This window comes from Ptychodera flava, chromosome 21, assembly GCF_041260155.1.
Source record: "Ptychodera flava strain L36383 chromosome 21, AS_Pfla_20210202, whole genome shotgun sequence".
Taxonomy (NCBI): domain Eukaryota; kingdom Metazoa; phylum Hemichordata; class Enteropneusta; family Ptychoderidae; genus Ptychodera; species Ptychodera flava.
The window spans coordinates 7781283-7803630 of record NC_091948.1 but is presented as its reverse complement, the minus strand read 5'-3'; the positions used below and the strand labels follow the sequence as shown (position 1 = coordinate 7803630).

The window sequence follows — 22348 nt, the reverse complement described above, 5'->3', positions numbered from 1 at the left end:
TCACTTCCATTTACAACATCACTGCTCATCGTACCTTGTCTTCAGGCATTGATACATGAAATTGTTGTCATTTTTCAATAAAAAAGAGGATGAAACGTGACATTGAGCAAGCAATATACAATATGATGAAGTCAGTACTGTATTATATGCTATGCACACAGGACTATTCTACATTTACTAAAATGCCATGCAAGAAAATATCACAGTAGAATGTTAATAATAGACTGATAGAATCGCAGTGATGACAAAAATTTGTTATATCATGCTTGACACATTAGGAAATATGACACAGAAGTTAGTTTCACAATTCAAAAACATGCATTTTACGAAGAAATTATTTTCATAATGATGGAAATAAGGCTCTGTATGAATTATTAAAACTTTAAGAAAATTACAGAAAAGTAGAAAAAAGTATGGTAAAAATTAATAGATGGAAGCCACAGAGAAGAGTGATGTAGATGACATATTCACATATAGTGAACTATCTTCATCTTAGTCAATCATTCATATGATATGAACACAAATACAGATTTGTGTTGAAGACTTGACAGAAAACACCAGCATCAGAATATGGCTGCTAGGTTTGATTGTTTGTAAAGCCATCACTTCTTACCTCTGTGGAGAAGATGACCGGGCAGAGTCAGCAGCTGAGCTGGTGTCCGGTTCCGGTGTTGGGCTTGGACTTTCTCTGTCCCCCATTAACACCGGTGGAGAGACTGCGCGACTGAGGCACGGGATGGCAGCCTTGAACTTGGTGGTGGACGGTAGTGTAAATTTCTTGTGACTTGAGGAAGTCGTAGAGGAGGGAAGCGACTGGCGAGTTGATGGCTGCGAGGAGACTTCTCGTTGCTGTTGGTGTTCACGGTATGACGGAAGACTGGATGAGAGTGCCCGAGGGGATGTCAGAGTTGAAGGCAGTTGCCGGGGCGACGACAGGGAGGGCCTCGGGTAAGGAACTGATTTCAAGGAAGCTGGAGTGGTTTTCTGTACAGGGGTAGCATCACTGAGCTCTTGTTGCCGTGGAGATGCCAGCCCCTTAGCATCATCTTTCTTCTCTGACACCTGTCTTGGGGAGGAAGTGGCTTTTCCACCTAGACCAGTCCCTGAAGAGCTTCGACTGTTTTGAAAATAAAAATAAATTAAAGTGATTAAAGTGTGACACATTAAAGTTCATCAAACAAAATGAATAATAATTGAATTAAAGACTAAAATATTAAGCCAAAGGATGAGATGATTTGCAGATGTAATTAATTAGAAAGACGGTTGTATTTATATGCTAAAACTAAGCTTATTTACATACGTTACGCGTAATTTTATGCTATGATGAAAATGAAATTAAATTAGCAATTAAAATGAGAAAAAATTGGCATGCAAAAATTACATGCATTTTAATCTATGGATGCTGAGTCAGCCTCTACAAAGACGGAGAATAGATGGAGACAGAGATTACGCATGCATGTTACTATGGTTACAGAGACTGAGATTACGCATGCATGATAACTTTCATTCAAACCTTTTGCGTTTGTTTTCCAGGAGATTGTGAAGTTTCTCCTTGTCTCTCTCTAAGTCTTCCTTGATTAGCAAAAGCTCTTCCTTTTCCACAATCAGCTGTTCATTATCAATTTCCAGGCGCTCACATCTTTCGGCAGCTTTTGGAAAAATACATTAACTATAAAACTTAATTTTATTAAACTTTAAAACTGATGATTTGTTACCAAAGTTTCCAGAACTTCATTTTTCATTAGCTTGTAAAAAAAAAAACATAAATTTGAAATGTGGAGATCAACAAACTGTAAAATTATTTTTTGCCCAAATTACTTTCTTAAACTTTGGTTGATTGGGCAGTTGGAGGACCTTAAAAAATGTAATGATGCCAACTGACCAATCATACCAAAGCTTACATCTTAAATTTGCCTATGATCACCTTTACCATGAATAAGAAAAATTCGAAAAGTAAACTTATTCACCAGCTCTATATTCTGCAATCTCCTCCTTGAGCCGCTTCTTTTCAACGCATAATTTTTGTTTTTGTCGTTCCAGATCTTTGATGACATCACTCAGTGCTTCTATTTCTTCCTTCTGAGAATTTATCTCATCTTGCAACCTAAAGAGGGGTAAAATTATAAATTCAGATGATGAATGATTCAATGATACAGGATTTCTTCTCTCGTGATCACAGAAAAACATTTTTAGATGAAAAATCAATAGTAAGAAATTATTTCTTCTTCTAGGAATAATGCTTTGAATTTCACCATTCAGTTTTCACCGTATATGAAATCAGCTATTTCTGATTTTGAAACTCAATATCTTTTTCGTTGTGAGTGCAGAATTTTTGACAAAAGAGAGGAATCTTTTCATTGGCGGCGGTGAAGAGAAAGAAAATATTATTTTTGCAGACTTTATGAGCATAGAAGCACATGCTCAGCAAAAAATAATCTACAATCTTTATTGAAAAAAAATCAAGTTTTATGTGCGCGCAGCAACAGTGACTGAAAAAGCAAGGATAACCATAAGGGATTAACCATTAGAACTTAGGAGGGGTGGTTGGTCTTTATAAAATAATCTGCAGAACAAGAATTATTATTTCATAAAACAAACTTTGTAGCCTTTTATTTTATGCAAAAAGTCGCCAAATGACTTGACACTGAAAAATAATGTTGAAGTCAGTTCTGGAAAAAAGCATGAATTCTATGCAAAGTAAAGAAAATATCAAAATTTGGAACATTAACAAATTACATTGTCTCCCCTTTCTGTCTAGTCCCTCCCAAGATCTAAGGTTCCATCCCTAACAAGCTTACACCAAATGAGTAAGGGATGGAGGGTTGGTCAAAAATAGAAAAATTCTGCTGCCAAAAGACTTCTAAAAGTATTTGCAGACTATAAGTCACGTAGATTTTTGAAAAATAATTCACACGAAGGCTAGGCAATAAAAAGGTATGTAAAGTGAGAGTAAATATTATGCATGCTGGGCAAAGTCAAAACAAAATAATAGAATTTTGGAATGTGGAAAAAAGTTGCATATTAGAATCCTGGCCGCCCCCTCCAAAGAACTAATGACACATCCCTTAAATGTGGAAATGCTGAGTATAAAGGCATCATGCATGGTGTTCAATAAAGCAAGCCATGCAATATGATTCAGCTGTATGGCGTCACACAACATCAAAAAAAGCATGCTGAACAAAAGAATTAAGCCACTCCTTGCTGATATTTACCCTTGTTTGTTGTGGTTGAAGAACATGCTAAAGGGACGTCTGTTTCAAAACAGGGTGGTAAACATAACACATATAACTTTTGAATTATACAATGTGACTCTTCAAATGAAATGAATTCAACAATGTAATAGATGAACACTTGCTGCAAACAGTCAATTCCCACATCTGGTTTTGTACCAACTGAAACTGTTGAAATATCTCTGCACTACAATATTGACATACAATCTTGAAATCCATGTTTTCAAACAAAGCAAATATGGCATAAAAATAAACTAAGTGCAAAAGGGAAAACAAATTGTACTAAAAGGTTTTGTTGAAATTGAATTGATTTTTTTCTGACGGTAAAATTTGTTAATTATACTGTAGCAAAATACAAGACAAATGTAACTGCTACAACATGGTGTATGTGTACACACATTGATAATGAAAAACTTGAATACAAAGTCCTTCAAAATACACTGTAAAATATTCACAGAACATTTTCTTCACCAAATATACAATTTCAATCTATGAAATTATGAAGACCACTGAAGATGAAAATTCTGAAACATGGTAAAAACTTAGATGAACTTACCTCTTACTTTCTCTTGTCTGATTTCCGATTGTCTTGCCTTTGTTTTGGCATTCTTTACAATGCACCACATCATCTGCTTTTTTCTGGAAATTTTAATACAAAGAAACAAATGATGAATAATGATTTTATGAGCATGAATCATTGATCTTTTTGTTATAAACTGATATTGCTTAGGACTGGATTGTTTTTTTGTTGTTGTCATCTGATATCTGTGCTTGTTTTAACCCATTGCACCCTGCTTGGATGTAATCTCTGGATGATGTCACAGGTCATCAAGGTGTCAGAGTTCACAGGGTTCATGCACTTGTATGTGTGTTCTTTTCCTGCTTTTCAACTGGGGTAAATTCCTTACTCTTTAGAGCAAATCATATAAGAAAGACAGAGAGGCATTAAATTGGAGAAAATTTTGCTCCTCAAGAGGTGTGTCTCTGCATGTGACTATATATAAATATATGTTTGTGTATGAGCTTGAGTGTGACTGTATATGGTGGGTTGCCTTTTATCACCTCCAGAAGTATTTTTTGAAGAACTTTCACCATAATAAAAGTTGGAACATAATCTGAAGTTCAGAAATGACTGAATTCAAAAGCATTTAGGCCAACTCAAATACAAACATTGATTAATCACAGAAACAAACAGAATTTGCACAATTACACGACTTTATATTACAAAATTACGACAGTGCCTATATTGATCTACGCCTATACATGAACATGCCTACAAGTCAGCAACTATGGGTAGCTGATATGCACGTTACATCACAAAAACCCTTTCACCACCAATATTGAATTTGTTGTCAAAACTGTGAGATATACTGGTACACTCTAAGTGCTCCGGTAAACCTGATGGTTTCCAGCGGAAAGTTCGGACAAGATTTCACAATTGACTGTAAAAGGGTTATAATATGCAAAACCGCAATTTACATACAGCGACTACATTTATTGGACGATTAACATGCACTGTACAATCAAGTTTGATTATCTGCCTGAAGTTTAAAATAATTTATCTAGAGGGAAAAATTAGAGATTACAAATAGACTAAAGACAATTTAAAAGTATGAAATGTGTGGTCATTAATTTGAAAATGATAATTCTGGTGGATGTATAGACTGTTCAGAATGAGTATGATATGATTTAATTTAATAATATGCTGAAGTTGTGATCTGTGAAAGTACGGGTCTGTACTGTAAATGGAGAGAAAAGTGAAAACTAGATGGATGGATGAAATATTCAATGAGAGTAAGGTCACTTCACCTACCCGTAAATAATGAAAGAAAGACTGAAACAAACAAATGAATGGACAGAAAATACACCGTCAAGCCAGTTTAACAAACAACATGCATTGTCAACAAAGAGATTGGATGAGAAAAGCACCAAACCAAACACAGAAATTCATCCAAGACTTAAAAATTACTTTTAAGGTTTGATCAAAATTACATTATGTAAGTAACTTGATGACATATTAATACAGAAATGAAATCTATTTTTGTAAGGTAAGGTTCCCTTTTATCAAAGCAAGTACAGTGCGTGTACATTTAGAAAAGTAAAAAATCTTTCGAATGACATATATAGTAACACTTATTTTATTATTACACTGACAGATGTAAATTCATGTTAAATTTATCAGTATGACCTTATTTAAGGTCTGCAAGCAAAATTTGACAGAAAAAAAATTTGATTTTGGTTTTTCGAACATTTTTTCTTATCACTGACCGGACAAATGCTGAACTCTTTTGTAGATCAACATAATCTTAGGGGGTCTCATTTTATTAACTGTAAGAGGCCCTCTAGAAAACCTAATAATAACTATGATTCTGAAGATTCAGTTGACGCACTGGAGTTATTAATGCTAATAATACAAGCAATTTTGAATATACAACATATGACTATACAAACAAATTAAAAACAACACAGTTTTATGTAAAGCCATAAATTTTTGTGTTACTTTATACAATATGCCCAGTTCCTGATGTTCTGGAGAAAAAATTATGTTCGGTATGAGCAAAATGTATTTGATATGAAACTTTTCTAGCAACAGCAAATTATCACTGTTAATAAACATTATACATGACTTTCAGTGCTTTTCTATCCGTGGTTGCAGAAAATAATGAATTGCATTCTGGACAGGGCACATGTGCAGTTGGCAGAATGCAGTATAAACAGTGACAAAAAGCACCATGAAAAACATCTCCGCGGCTCCAAAATTGCCAAAAAAGAAAAAAATTGGCAGGATGCTCACAGATGGCACAACACACTGATACCTGTAAAAATTTAAGCCTTTCAATAGAGTGGATTTTCTGGTAATGTTTACATGGAAACATTCAAGGCCTCGGTGAAGCAAACACAGAGTTTCATAGACTCGGCAAATTTCAAGTTAAGGTAAGATATTAGACATACAACATTTTCATTCTTTTTAAAATAACTTCAAAAAAATTACATGACATCTAGGTTGACAGGCTTTCTTAAAAGTGAGCACACAGTATGCAAAAAGGACAGGACATTCATTAAACAGCGACAGAGACAACTACGCTAACTTTACACATACAGAAGCAATTTGGCAGGGCATTATCTCACCTTACAAAGGAATGTCCTCTAGAAAAGACTACGAGATAAAAAAGTGATAAAAAAATGCAAATAAAAAGTCACCATACAAAAGCTGTTTTACTGTGATTATAGATTTGTGAATGCAAGGAAACTGAATTCAAACCAAGCAGTCAAAACAACGGGAAGAGATTGTAAACCATCAAAAACAAAAACTCAGTTCAAAATGAACCAATCCACTTTGTCCTCTCAAAAAAAATCACTGTCAGATTTACAGGTTGTAACAGGATGACTGATTGGTTGTCATGTATTCCTTGCTAGAAACACAGGGCACATGAATAAAGATTGCTTGGCATACATAGTGGTGATCAAGAAGCTGTAAAATGCAGAGCAAGGGTAAAGACAATGTTCAGAATGCTTGGAAACAAAATAAAATATACACTACGATGGAAATAAGATTCCATTAAGAATACATGCTTTATATATAATCTTGAACACCATGCAGGATTGTTTGGCCACCTGGCAGACAGCAATGACGTAAGAGGTGTTTCTTTCCCTTCCTGATTCAGGAAGATTATCCCTTGACTTACCTTATCTTCCATGGCTGATGTCATTTCCTGAAGAATAATAGTTTCATTCTTTTGAGCTTCTAACTTCTGCTCCAGTTCCTTCAGCTGATTCTCCCTGTATTAAAAAAAAACAAAGAAGTGATACATCAAGATTGTGCCTAGAATTGAAATTCAATTTGCTCCAAAACTAGACTGAACACTCTACTTGCTCAACAGGCTTCTAAGTGAGTGAACATTAGTTGGAGACCAGCAAAGTATCACAAAAAACCTTAGGGTCAGAATGTCTACCTCTAAGGAATATTCTACCATACAACTAGGAGACGCAGTATGGTAGTTTTTAGCTGAAATTTTAAGAATGCATCAAGTGAAACTTATTTTCTAGATTTGGAATATAATTCTACCCTCATGAATAGCTTCCTGGATCAATTTCAAATGGTGTCTTTTGTAAGTATAGAACACTTCGATAAAATAACATCTGTAGCTGGCACAGAGAAGCTCGAACACATCAAAAAAGTACCATTCCACAATTATGGCTCTATGATCAATTTCACAATAGTTGATGACAAATTTCTGACTCTAGATATATATCACACTGTGTAGTTGATTTACAATGACATTTTACCCAGTCATTTGTGTGTGATTGTTCATGTACATGGTATAAGACTTATTACTGTAATTTTGATGTTCAGCTTCTAGTGTGTAAGGCAATCAAAATATCAAATGCAACTGTTACCAAGAAATGCAAAACTTGTGTTCAAGAACTTGTCACCTTGAAGTAAGATACACTCACTTGACTTGGAGCTGTTCTTTCAAAGCCTTAGTCTCCGTTTCTTTCTCATCGATCGTAGTTTGCACCTATTATGGGATGCAAAGATAACACATATATTAATTAAAACAGTTGAATCTTTGGACTTTCACTCTGGCTAGATGTAAATATCCAGCTCATGGAGTCAGCCAACCAGCACTGCAAGTAAGACGCAAACTCTGTGCAGATGGTAAGGAGTAATGTATGTGATGCAGTTCACACTGACAGTGACAGTTAATTCCTGTGAATTTGAAAACAGCAGCGGATCTGCAGTGCTTCTATTTAGCTGTTCATTCTGACTGAAATGCATGATAAGAAATATGATGTGAATACAGCACTGGCACACACAGCTTCAGGAAAAAGGTTTTAAAGCCCACCACAGTGATCAATGTAAAATACTTCTTTAAACCGATTCAAATCTGTGTGGACAGGATCAAAATTTTGTACCGGATAAAAATATTTCTGCTGTCTTTGACTTGATCTGGAGTGCACACTAATCCTTCTCCACCATGACTTTGCCCAAACCCAAGGTTCTCAATAGTAATTGTTGAACTTTACGGGGAATTGAGGCTGAACAGAATAAAGACATATTTCAATTAATTTTGCTCTATTAGACGCAAAACAACCTTTAAAGGATCAACGCCATGCTGCATTGGAATGAGTTATTTATGATTTTTATAAATATATTATTATGTATCCATATGTCAACAGATGAAAATTTATTGAACTGAATTTTTAATGAAAGAGAGCTCCAAAATTCTGATCTTTCATCCATCCATGCATCGTAATGCCCTTATAGGGTTACAGTCCTACAGCACTTTTGAACATGTAGTGCATGATTTTAAGCTCATCAATATTTTCATTTTGTTGATGAGTAATATTATTTAATTTGCATACTAAAACAATGCCTATATAATACATGTTGCATAACTAAATACATTTGCTTTATATAGGAAAACGATCTTTACAGGCACAAACTCTCGTTGACTCAAATGGCAACTATTTGTATTGGCATTCAATCATTAGACATAAATAGGTTATGGGAAGTGTATGGGAAGAATAATGAACAAGTGGGTGACTTCCAAACATGGCAGTGCATTCAAACTGAAGAGGGTTTCAAGATCAAATAGTTGTTGTGTGAAAGTATAATACTCAGGTGACAGTTGCAAAGTTGCAAAGAATGAAAACATTTCAAGGCAAATGTATCGAACACATCAAGCCTGCAAAAAAAAGAGCTTAGTTCAAGCAAACTTAGAGTGAAATGTGAAATGACAAGAGAACACAAAAACTCAAATACTCTATAGGCACAAGAAAAGTGAAATCAGATGTGAGATAAGAAATATTGCAAACCACTATAAACTGTGATAGCATATGCACAAACTGCAAACTGAAATAAAAAATAAAATCAGTCAAACTAGGTGTAATGCACAAAGCTGATGAGGAAGTTGTAAGTTATTGATGGGAAAAAAGTGTTAAGTATGGGGAACAGAGAAGATGGAGCAAGATCTAGTTTCTATGGAGACCGCATCACATTCTCAAAGGTGTTGTCGTTGCAGAGCTGTTCTACCTGTCTCCGTGCCGCCGTGAGCTCCTGCTCCTGGTATTCCAGTTGGTTCTCTTTGATGCGGATCATATCCCACACTTTTTGCAACTGCCCCTTCACACACACCAATTCCTGGCTCACCTCGTCCATCGATTGCTGAGCAAAAACGAATGGATTAATATTCCGCTGGGGTTAGTTGGAGAGGATAGTAAAGCATGCAGCTGGAACAGTGGTTTTCTTGGGACATGGAAGGATTGTCTATATTTGAGGATATGAAATGACAGCCTTGTTGAATACAGAATGATGTATCACCTTGGCGCCGTACCATGGCATCTTGTTCATTTTGAATTTATGCAACTTTTCACTTTTTTTTAAATAATGGTTGTCGATTCACCACCAAATACATGTCAAAATGATCCAGTCTACTTGTTATTATTAATATTCACTGAGCATTCGTAGAATTATTTTGTAACTTACAGCAAGTTTCATGTACATAAATTTGTCTTTGAGAATAATCTTTGAAAACTGCTCTGGGATGATTTTGATTGGGAAAATATTGAAATGTGTTTCTTTAGCAAATATTGATTGTTAGCAAAATGCCTAAAACAATTCATCACAAATTTTTTTTCTGAATTTGTTTATCTCACAATCTGTTCATGGCATTGTTTGTTAGCAGTATCATGGACAGTTTATAATACCTCATCTACATTTATTGTCTAGACATTCCAAATCCAATTCACAAGTTGGGGCTATGCTTTGGGATAGGAAGAGGGTAAGACATGCCTTGGGTATTAAAATGTCTATGGGGTAACTTCTGTTAGAAACTTTGTTAGTTGATGGAAAGACTTTTAATTGTAAATAGGACTTGTCATGGATGAAGTAAAACATTTATCTTGTCAAGCAATCAAGTGATGATACTGCCTTGTCAACTTCTGATTGGCTATTAAACCCATTTACATGTTTTCTAGTTAGCCAATCAGTGATCACATTGTAATTGTTATGTCATACAGCCTTTAGTTTATTTCAAGAAAGAAATGTTAATTGTGAATAAAATGATATTTTGTTTAATCCAGTAATTAATCTTAATAAGTGGATTGAGCAGGAGCCGTTTTGATTGAAGCTCTGAGGTAAGGGATGCATGCAAATTATCAATCAATCATGCAAGCTGTCAATCAACTAATCACACACTTAGAAAACCTAAACTATAAATCAATATTTTGATCAATCTGTTCATCCATCATGCAGCTGATCGATCAATCAATCAAACCAATAACTCATCAATCAGTTGATCTCTTGATCAATTGATAAATCAGTATGCATACTAATCAGTCAATCAATTAATCAATCAATCAATCAATATGCTCATCAATCAGATATTTGATTGATTGACCTGTGAAGCAAAAATATTCAGTCATTAGAAGTAGTATGTAGCGAAGGATGATTACAGAGAAATGAAATATACTAGATGCAATTAACAACAGACTGCTCTGCTGAAATCTACGGCACCACAACAGATGACAACTGACAAAGGCTATCAGTTGCTGGAAGGCTACAGCATGCACAGCTATCACAGAGTTTTGTAGCTTACCTGATTCTATGAATGATCATCCAAAAAGACAACACAGCAATGAAGGGAAATCAAAAGAATCAGATGATAAAGACGACTACAGATGATTTAGCAAGCTTAGAACTCATTCCTAATTTTAACTTCAGAGCAATGTTCAAGATCAGCTAGATCAATACAACACTAAAGGGCCAGTAATGCTAACTTTTGATAATTGTTCATCGTTTTATTTTGTATCACATGAACTGGCCCGAATTCCCACCTGTGTGACGTAGAACAGGACGGATAAGAAATCCGAATTACCCCTGTTGTACGTCACGACCGTAACTTTTTTCTTTCATGATACCGTTCATACATGCAGGCGTCGCGACATGAACAGATTTGTTGTGATCGATGCCGTGCTAGCTCGCACGTTATTTTTACATAAAGGTGACCCGATAAATCAAGACATGGAAACATAGAAAGCATATTTGTCCAACGAAATTTCAAGTCGCTAAGACAATAGCTTTTCCCGAGAATCGAATGGAGATACCGACGATCGTATGGCTCAGTAACGTCTCGGCTCCAGTCGAGTCGTGTGGACGTCGTACTTGGCGATCCCAGTTTGCGATAAAACCGAAACCTACACCGCAAACTGAATAAATGAGTACAGTATAATCTTCGGGAAAGCGACATAGGAGGCACAAGCCTAAAGTAATTCGACTAACAACGATCAATTTCCTTAATCACACAAAAACTCCATAAAGTCTCGCTCGGAATCAAACTTGCAGCGCGGCATAATGCTGTAGCGCAGACCACAGTCGTTTGGGGAGCTATTCAGCGCTGGGACTATTGGCCCCATAGACGAGTAGCAAGAAATACCCCAAGTCTGGAAACAGAATGGCTATAAAAACCACGCCATGTCACATTCCGTGTCCGATTTCACTGTGAATATTAGCAAGTTCACCTATCATGCAACCGTCGATCGTTCCCTACCATTCTAAAAATTCATATTATATTCATATTTCTTGCTACTCGTCTATGGGGCCAATAGTCCCAGCGCTGAATAGCTCCCCAAACGACTGTGCGCAGACAAGCTGTCGAGCTGTGTGCAGCGCTGTGGAATCCCATGTACTTCGAAAGTTGACTCAGACAACACTCAAAACAGAGTTTCCGTCAACAAAATTAGGATGTATCCATGGACGTGATATGTGCCAATGCAAACATCAAAGTTCGGAAGACGTAAACATTGATGACCTAGATCGGGATTGACGAGTTGACACCGGCAGAGACCGGTGACGGCAACGTTGTGGGCACAGACATGCAATGAGTGTGTCATCGAACGGAATCTTTCGCGCTCGCAAAGGTCGTAAACTTGTGTGATATTTTGAAAGCCACGGCATCTCTGAGAATGAGAATTACTGTTTCGATCGTGTCGTCTCATTTACTTCATAAATCTATTTGTAAATATTCTGAATAACTCTGAATACTATGGCTATCCGTCGCTAGCACGATGAAAGTTATGTCCACCGCGCACCGTACCGATGGCCGACTTGCCTTGGCATCGGTACAGCGCGAGACAATGATTGACAGGTTCACGTGACAGAATCCGTATGTCTGGTTGGTGGAGATACCATTTCATGTAGCAAATTTCAGCTTGATGGGATTTATGAATGAAAGTATCTCCTGGGTGACGGGCCGCTTTACTCTTTAAATGAAAGTAATCCGCGTAAGTAAAACACAAATAGCGACGAAATTCATGCAATTTGTTACGATAATTTTGATCCATTCACATCAAAAGAAAAATAAGAAGACTGTTCATGTGATAAATATATAATCCCATGGTATTTTTCTCTGTTTGACGTCATCGTATACTCGTGTTTTTCGCGGAGCCGCACAACTTCTCGCCTTCGGCTCGAAGTTGTACGGCTCCGCGAAAAACACTCGTATACGATGACGTCAAACAGAGAAAAATACCATGGGATTATATATAAGTATGTGATTTACGAGTTCTTATTCTACTCCCAAAAGCCCCAAAAGCATGTTGAAACACCCACTATTTGGCTTGTTAACGTAGCATCTATATGTGTATAACGCAAAGTTATCGTTTACATTTGAATTCTAGTCTGGACCAGAATTAATTTGTCAACAATAATAACGTAGTTTAAACATGTACAGGCTGAGTTGACAAGCTGATACTCAACATGCTTTGGGGAGTAGAACAAAAATCACGGATGACATTACAAACCAAAACTGAAAAAATCATCAAAATTTAGCATTACTGGCCCTTTAAAACTCAATTTATTAAAAGATATGATAATGACAACACATTTTCATTCTAACCAAATATGAGTACTCAACTATCAGCATAGAAAACCATATCCTAAGTTTATTTTTCATTTTACTTGACACAATCAGATCTTGTGCCATCAGCGTAATTTCATGTCAACTCTGTGCATATGCACAGGAGTGCAAGGTAACCTTTGCAGAGGAAAATTAAGCAGTGTTTTTTGAACATACAATGTATTGGTATGATTAAAGAGATAATTCGAGTGGGAGTACAGGCAGACTGAAAATTACTTTGTCGTGAAAAGACAAAGAGTTTGAAAGCCAACCTACCGTGATATGTTTGCTTCTAGGAGTCAGTATACTGTGTTTCTCATCTTCTAGTTCTTCTTTCAAAGTCGTGATCATGCCATCCTTTTTATCACATTCTTTCTTCACCTCTTTCAGCTGAACTTTCACCGTGGCAACTTCCTCTTCCTTCTTCTCATTCAACTCCTGCCGTAACTTCTGGATCTCGTGCTCCTGTTTCTCCTTCCACCATTTCATCTGGTCGTTCTTCCGGGCGATCTCGTCTCTTCAGGTCGTTGATCTGCGTGTCTTGTCGCTCCTTGAGTTTTTTCAAGTAGTCGATTTTCTGGGTGACCTCTCTCTCCATCCCCTCGGCGTCGAAGACAGGTCTCTTCCTCAGCCTCTCCAGCTCCTCCTCTTTCTGTTCCAGCATCTCCTCCATCTGCTGCACTTCCTGTTGTTTCTCCGTCAGCTGGTCTTGAAGATGCTGGATTTTGTTGTCGTAGCTGTGCTGCGAAGCCTGTGAAGACTCAACGGTTGTGGCGAGTTCTGACTGTAGCTGGTTGATTTTCTCGCTCAGTTTGCGCTGGTTTGCATCCCTCTGCGGTGCCTCTCCCAAAAACTTTTGAATTGTACTATTTTGTTCATCAATCTTCATCCCCAGATCTCTCTTAAGCTTTTCAAGTCTCTTTCTCTCCACCAACAGTGTGTCCTTCTCATTTTTCAGCGCCTCAATCTCGGAATCTTTCTCCGCGATCCTGTTGTCCATTTCGCTGCGCATCGTCTTCAAGAGTTTGTCTTTCTGCTGGAGTTTCTCTTGCATTTCTCTCTGCAGTTTCTCAATTATGAGGTTTTTCTGTTCAATTTCCGATGTCAAGCTGGCGTGAGTCCTGGCATCGGACACCACGGCAAGGGGTTGCCTGAAACGAACATGCCCACTAGAAAGTTAGTAAGATTCTAAGGCTAATTTTGACCCTCTCGAAGCCTGACTTTCCGGTAACATACCTGAATTATCCTTATATGCGGGGTTTAGGTTAGATTTGCCCCAAGTCTGTGGGGTAAAAGTAAGATGAGGTGATTGTGAAATGGAAGCTACATGCTTTGGCAGATCGTAACATGAACGCAATGGTCTTGCCACTAGGGCTAGTCTAGGGTTTAGGCCTGAGAGGGTTAAATAAGTAGTTATCACAAATCACAGAGATCAATTTTGTTCACATATACACATCACTGTTTACTCTTGATAGCATGTTGTTAAATAATGGTAACAGAAAATTATAAATTGTTGATGATCTTTGTTATTAAAAGTAATTTTACTTTTAAATCACTAAAAATATGATTTTGTACCTCATAAAGTAGGTGTTAGTCCTTTTATAGTTGTGGTTTTGGGATGTCAGACAATGATTTTCAAAATGGTTGAACAATGTCCTAGACAAGTAGACACCCCACTCGTACAACCATGGAAACATTAGTATAAATATATATAATATATAAAATCTATATAATATTTTTTGGCAATCAAGTTTTCAAGGTAATTTTACCAAGTGATCAATGGGACTCTGACCACAGATCTATCAATTCAGAACTATGGTGCTGTGCTATGGGATTGCACTAGGGTGATTTTACAGAGTACTCATTTCATCCACTTTTTTCTGTACTGGGTCTGACCTAGACTCTCCACAGTCGCTGTGCCTTGTTTTGTGCGCGCCCACGATGGGCCTGCAGCTGTATGCACGCGCTGCCAGACACAGCGACTGTCCGTTCTTGCAAGTATATGAATATTCATAAGGGTAGTGACCTCAAAAGAAACACCTATCTAACTGGGCGGAGAGAATATATACTAGTAGCCGGTAGACCTATATACGTGTTATGTTTTTATTTTTCATTTTTCATTTTATTTGGCTATGCTACTTGTCATTTTTGTGTTGATTAACGGATGTGTGGAGTTCTATAAAGTACCCGGATCAGGCAGAAATCCGACCGGTCGCTTGCAAGAACGTCCAGACCCTGGGATTCGCGTCGCGTCTCTGAAGGGCGCGCGTGTTCCAACAGGGGAGAACGCGAATCGCAGGGTCTCTGCCAGACTAGGTCTGACCATGCCAGTGTAAAATAGTGGCATTATACAATGTCAGGGTGATGAAGCAGAACAAGGGTAACTGCAAAATTAATAACATGTTTACTATTATGTAATCATCACCAAGGATATAGATTATTGAATGGAAATGTATTACCAAATGAGGCTAAATGTTACAGATCTGTAATAATTTTGGCGTTACTGATAGCAATCATACTGACAACTTTAACCCCTTTAATCAACCCAGTTGTCGAATCCCATTGTTTTTGAATAGGATAGTTCGGTAGTAAACAGGATAATGGGTGTGAAAATGTTGAAGAAAAGCCTGAAGCCCTTCAAGTTACATGTATCTGTCATGGGAAACATATCTGCATTTGCCCAAAAAAGTTTACTTAGCATATTGGAAAAAATATGAATAATGCATGAGGTTATGAATGGGTTCATGAATATTTGTTATGACTTTAATTTAATAACATTTTCTAATGACTACTTCACATCATTGTATACAACAGCTGAAATTACGCCTGACCTTCTATCGCCATCAACATCCTCAGTTGCATCATCATCATCATCAATCATCATCATCATCATCCCAACTATTATTGTCCTCCTCCTCACTGTCATCCACGTCTTTCATCACTGTCTTGAGGATTTCCTCATCATTGATACGTGTACCATCACCACCACCACCACCACTAGCCATGACAACGATGGGGACTTTGCCGGCTTTCAGCCGCTTTTGACTGAATTGTGAAGTGAAGGGAGTCTGTCTGAGATTCTTTCAGTTTGTCAGCTGGCACAGTGCCAACCCCAAGGAAGGGGAATGGGCAACTTCATCCAGCCCATTCACTGCCAGCAACTTTTCATCAGCATAAACTGTCATGACGTGCCAGGTATAGTACTGATCTTTAATATTCATGATCACAATCTAACTTATCCCTGTGTTCACCTCTGAACCTAAGAAGAATTTACAGGTACTCTAAATCTCCCTAAACACTGCCATTGAAAACAAGGAGTATTATTTAGGTATGATTATGAGATGTGAATGAATAAAACTGCTGTAAGCTGACACTTGATGTTCTAATTGAATGCATAAAACACATTTGTACAATGTAGTTCTAATGAGTCATGGGTGCACATGGAATTTTGAAAAATAGAATTTTTGAAATTTTTAAAACCACAGTATGGATATTGTTGTGTACACAACACCGAGCAATTTCAATGTCATGTCAAACTTACTTCTACCTATTTTTGGAGACGTACGTGCTGATAAATTAATAATTTTGAACTGTCAGAGTACTGTTATAAAGACCAATTAATGAAAGACTGTAAAACCAGTGAAAGCACACGCGGTGAAAATTTTGACATATTGATTGCAAAAGTTTCTCTATTTTGATATGAATTTACGACAAATTTTCATGAACGGACTACAAGCTTATATTTGTGAGGACAGGCCTAACTATGACTACCCTAAGTTTGAGAGCAAAACTGTAACGCTGATGAGAAAGTGTTACTGGCAGTGAAATGTGAAATCTGAAGGTACGTCATCTCATTTGAGAGAGCAAGTATTTTGATTTTCGATTTCAAGTATGAGATAATTTATGCTATATACGGATAATATGAGAAGAAGAAAGCTTTGACTTTGTGCACAGCTATGCAGGCAGCGGTGTGAATTATAGCACTGGATAGAATCTACATGGATAGGTACAGTATCTACAATCACATTTACATCCCATTTTAAGCATTACTGCCTTGTGAGTATATACAAACATCCCTTCACATTGACCAGATTTTCTTATTCACTTATCCATTTATACAATATGCCTGTTATGTATAGTCAAGTTTTCAAACCAACAGCATCACGTATTACCCTTAGTGTCAATCCAAATATATCATGCAACAACCCAAGCATCAAGAGCAACCACTTTAGAAGAGATCCCACCGCTGCCACCAAAGTAACAGCCAACACAGTACTGCCACCAATATATCCCAACCAATATTCTACCACAGCAAAGACTATAATCCAATAAACTCATACTATAATTACAGTGGACCTCTAACATCACATTTAATTTGACAAAATATGCGACAGACCTTATTCTTTTCGCTACAACATGCAACAAGCATCCCATTACTCAAACCACAGTATAATTCAACTTAACCATTAGCTTATTCACCAAATGCAAGTAAATTTAGACAGCTTGTCTTGCCCCATAAATCACAGAATATTATGATTCATTTTGTCAGGATGAGATATCATAACTAAACGTGCTCGTACATGCCAAGAACATTTCATTACTCTTACTTTGAAGATAAGAAAATACAGGCTGTGAGAAAAAATCTTTGCAGTAAAGAAATGACAGAAGTGGAGCAAGTTTTGACAAAACATGGACTCCAATATGTACATCTGTAGATATATGATTGTCATCACTTGATTTATTCTACTTGAACACTGTACATCAACATCAAATGAAGGAAGTACATCACAATGCATTACAACGTGAAAATACATGACGATGCACACAAAACAGGAAAGATGGAATTTGTGTTTGGTGATAATGAAAACAAAAGATAGACACATGAACCAACACATTGATATCACAAGCATATAAAGCTAAATTTTATCACAGTGCACATCAGATGGAATAGGACTCAGGCCCACACAGTTATAATAGTAGGTTTTTTCTGTATGTACCTGGTATGGTGAAGTATATCACCAAGACAATTGCATTTCATCAACATCATTTGTCAGAGTGCCTTTTAATTGACAACTTTAATTATGCCTTTATGTTAATGATGGCAAAGGCACAGGATTATTCATTTACAGCAGACACAGCCAAACTATTAGTGAGTAGCTGACAAGCTTTTTTAGATGCTTAAAAGTAATTTTTCTTCCAAATTGAAATGAGGGATGTCAGGGCTTGAACATATAGCAATTGACAGCCATATGTCATCTCTCTGGAACATCTTTACATGCAACTAATAGTTGGCGATATTCAAGAGCATGACTGCCTGACATGGATTTCATAATTATTGGCATATTTTTCATGTCATATGACACATACACTAGTAGGTAATATTGGACATACGTTGTTTATTCATATGATCTTCCTGTTGGCTTTAAATGCCACTTGTTCAAGTTTCTCAGGTTTAAATAAAATGATATGTTATCATGTTCATTTGCTTTTAATAAAAGATGAAATTCGACTGGTGATGTTTATATCTATAAGTGGAAGATTTTTAGTTTTCAAATAAATGATTTGAAATTGTGTAACTATTTTGAAATTCTGCCCAAATTAATAGAACGGTGATGGTAGTCATCCATCCAGATGGGATGACAAGATCTAGAGAATTATTTGTAGTGTAATATTGGTACTAGACAGATAGGTGAGAAAAACACTCTGGTACACAACAAAATGTAAACATTTAATATGTGACGGTTTGCAGCAGCTCTATTGGTTAGTTTTACACACATATCATGCAGAGAGATAGATGACACTGCATAGCAAGTTGTCCTGGCCAACATCAGTCTCAACGTTAGAAGAAGAATTTGACAGAAACTCACTTTGTAGCTGCCAGAGTAGCCTTGAGGTCATGCACTTCAACCTCCAGCTTGCCTGGAGAAAAGAAACAAAAAACATATATACCAACACTCAACAGAGCAGACATGACATGATTGTTAGTTACTATAGCAACAGTGCACAAACAAAATGTTAGTGTGCCCATAAGTTATGGAAAATAAGCTCCGTGAAAACCACTGAAGAAAATAGAATATATTCTGAAAGTTGTCAATTTTATATCTGTTGAAGTCAAATGCATTTGTTTATGTTTACTTTCTGGTTTCTGCGGTGACTTTCACTATTGATCAAATCACTGAACAGAAAACAATGAAAAATAACAACAGACGAAAGAAAAGTTGTTGCAAGACAAAAACGAGAACAAATTAAACAAAACAGTGAGAATACAGACCACACAGAAATAAAACTGAATAAAACTGAGGCGTGGGATGAGATGTTAACAAGGGTTGGATGTTTATTCGGGATAAAATGTACAGGGTGCAAAGGTGAGGCTGGTTGGGAAATGATATAATGCAAGCAAAATGATAAATGATAAAATAATAAATATCAAGGTCAGCAACAGTCTCTTTCAAGAAGCATTTGAACTTTTCTTCCGATGTTTCTGGCAGGATTTGATACTTTGACAAAAAAGTATAAACAAGGATGATGTAAAAATCAAACCTGCATCTGAAATATATATACTAGATGGTTGATTAAAATCTTATTTGGCTTATAATATTCTCTCCATAGATATTGTTGTATAATAAACTTCTTCTGAATTATTCATAAAATTTGTCAAAAATTTGAGAATTATAGTAAGTGATTACCTAAAAAATAACAAAGTATAATGATACTATAACAATTATGGCTATAAGAACTAGATAACTAATTTTTGCAGTTGTAAACAATAGCTAGTAAGCAATCTTGACGTTCTCAAACATAAAATGTTTATTTTGTGGATGGAATTTTGTAAACACTCATCAGGACGGCATTTAAAGGTTGCAAAAGCTGCATGAAATGTTGGAAAAAGTTTTGCTACCACACAGATAGGATATATATTGTTGGGCGTTACAATGAAAGAAGTACTGAATTTTGATATTTACAATATTTCACTTTTCAAAGGTAATGTTGGGCAGGATACTAGTAAAGTGACTCTTTTTACTTGAAAGCGATCAAATGACGTTTTCAGTGCAGCGATAAATACTTTTATTTGGCTGTTGTCTTTGCAACTTGAAAATAACACATTGTTTGGCAACTTTATCTTTGAGACATCATCCTGAGACCATCTGAGAAACTGGTCAAAATACAGTGAATGTGTGAAAATGAATGTATCCACTATTCCATCAATGTTACTAAATGATTGTGTAATTTTGCAAGTATGCTTTGACAATAACCAAATGTGCATTGAGAGCAAGCATTACTGTTCTATGGCATGCTGGGATAGAATGGTGGAGTAAGTGAGATTTGAAATTCAGAATGTTGTACAACAAAATAACTGGCTCAGCATGCTATACGGCAAAACAAACTGGCTCCGCATCACTCCCCTGTGCTGGCAAACATGCTTTGAAAACATTGAAATGAAATTATCCTGGTGTAAGCCATGGATATTATGAATACTGTGATGTTTCTTGATTACTAATCCTCGTGATCATCCAACTGTCTTCTGTATTCATGCAGAGTTATGTGGAAATCACATCAAGCAAAATAGTGCAAAAGCTCTAGTGGAGGTTGACGTTGAAACACAATCTCTGTTTGGAAACCCATTCCCGTTCATCATCCCCCAAACAATTATGGTTCTGTCAGCAGTATTACTAGCAAGAATTTGATATTCTTTGTGGTGTTGTCACCGAATGAACACAAGACATTATTATGTTTGATGCTCTGGAACAGATATTAGAATTTAACCTCAAAATGGTTGGGTATATAAGTATGATTAAAATCACTGCTATATTTGCAGTTTCTATGAATGAATGAAAGAAATGTTATTCCAGGCCAATAAATATGATATGAGTTATTGAGTAAATACAGTGCTTTTTAATTTTAACAATGGTTGCAATATTGGAAGCTCATAATTCATTTACAAATTCTATACATTAGATTTTATTCATTGGTCAAGATTTTGCATGAGTTCTATTCAGATAATCTCATAGCTTATACAAGCAATTTTATCACAAATTTAAACAAAATCAATCATACATAATTTTTGGCAGTTAAATTACTGGAACTACATGAAGATAACTTTTGAAAATTATGGATGTTCCTCACACTGTAATCATAATATACAAAAACAAGACATTTATACATGCTCAATAAAAAATTAAACTCCAATGATTTTTTTATGAAATATGACATCTAAAATAATAATAATACTGATGGCATTTGGTCTTGGAAGACTTGAATTAAAAGCACAAAATGATTTTTTTCCAACTTAAATGAAGTATAATTTGATTAATGTAGCTTCCTTGTTACAAATAATGGGGTTAAACCACAGCAAACAGGATGAATGTGTTATATTACTATGATATTAATCAGTGATATCTAAAGCAGTGCTGTCTTTGTCTTATTCTTTCAGCATGCATATTTGCGACAGCACTGTCATTTTTTTTACAAGTAGTGCACTCTGCGTGTCTTGGTAGATTTGTTACCCTGCTTTGGTGACGGAGATTTGCTTCCTTTGCCAGTGCTAGCAAGCTTAAATCTCAAAGCCTTACGGATTTTCTCCTCAGCCCGTTTCTTGGTGTCATCTGCGATGTTGACCTGGCTCTGAAGGAAGTCAACCCGCCTTCCCATTTCTTCGTTTTCTCTCTTCAGCCTCTCTGTCGTTGCATTCGACTCATCTATTCAAGTACGTGGATACAGAAGAAAAATAGCAAAAACATTATTCATAACCAATTATTACTTGTTGTTGTCTATTTGTAATACCTGACAGCTGTCTTCGTCTTGTTAACAATTTAGTGGGGTCTTCAGACTTGGATCTTTGAAGTATAGATTGTCAATGCTGACAAATTGCATGACCACTGTTATTAAGTTGCCTCTGGGGACTTAAAAAGAAGTTTATGGTGTTCACATTCATCTGTTTAATTCACAGGAGGGTTACTGGAACAACTTTTCTTTTAAAAATCTGTAAGGCAAGCAATTTTCTTATCAGCCATATGGAATGTTCCTATAAATACTCAGTAAAACATGTGGACACTGATGGGACTGTTCAGGTTATCAAGGTGTTCAGACTATTGGAAAATCACTTTACCAAGTAAGAGATTGGATAAGGTACAAGGTTAAAGGCTGCAGTTGATCTCAGTATTTTACGTTTATAACAGCCTTTGTAAAACTGATCATCTTGATTATTTCTCACAATGCCCT

General features: G+C 36.3%; 1 protein-coding gene across 1 annotated transcript in view; it reads right to left on the bottom strand.

Moving 5' to 3' along the window:
• LOC139121274 (uncharacterized) overlaps positions 1-22348 on the bottom strand; it is a 67103-nt gene that overhangs the window by 4471 nt on the left and 40284 nt on the right. Inside the window, 12 exon segments of the mRNA XM_070686048.1 lie at positions 614-1117; positions 1514-1649; positions 1968-2104; positions 3787-3869; positions 5044-5064; positions 6917-7010; positions 7686-7750; positions 9268-9399; positions 13406-13567; positions 13569-14280; positions 18997-19048; positions 21634-21825. Coding sequence (XP_070542149.1) covers positions 614-1117; positions 1514-1649; positions 1968-2104; positions 3787-3869; positions 5044-5064; positions 6917-7010; positions 7686-7750; positions 9268-9399; positions 13406-13567; positions 13569-14280; positions 18997-19048; positions 21634-21825 — 2290 coding nt within the window.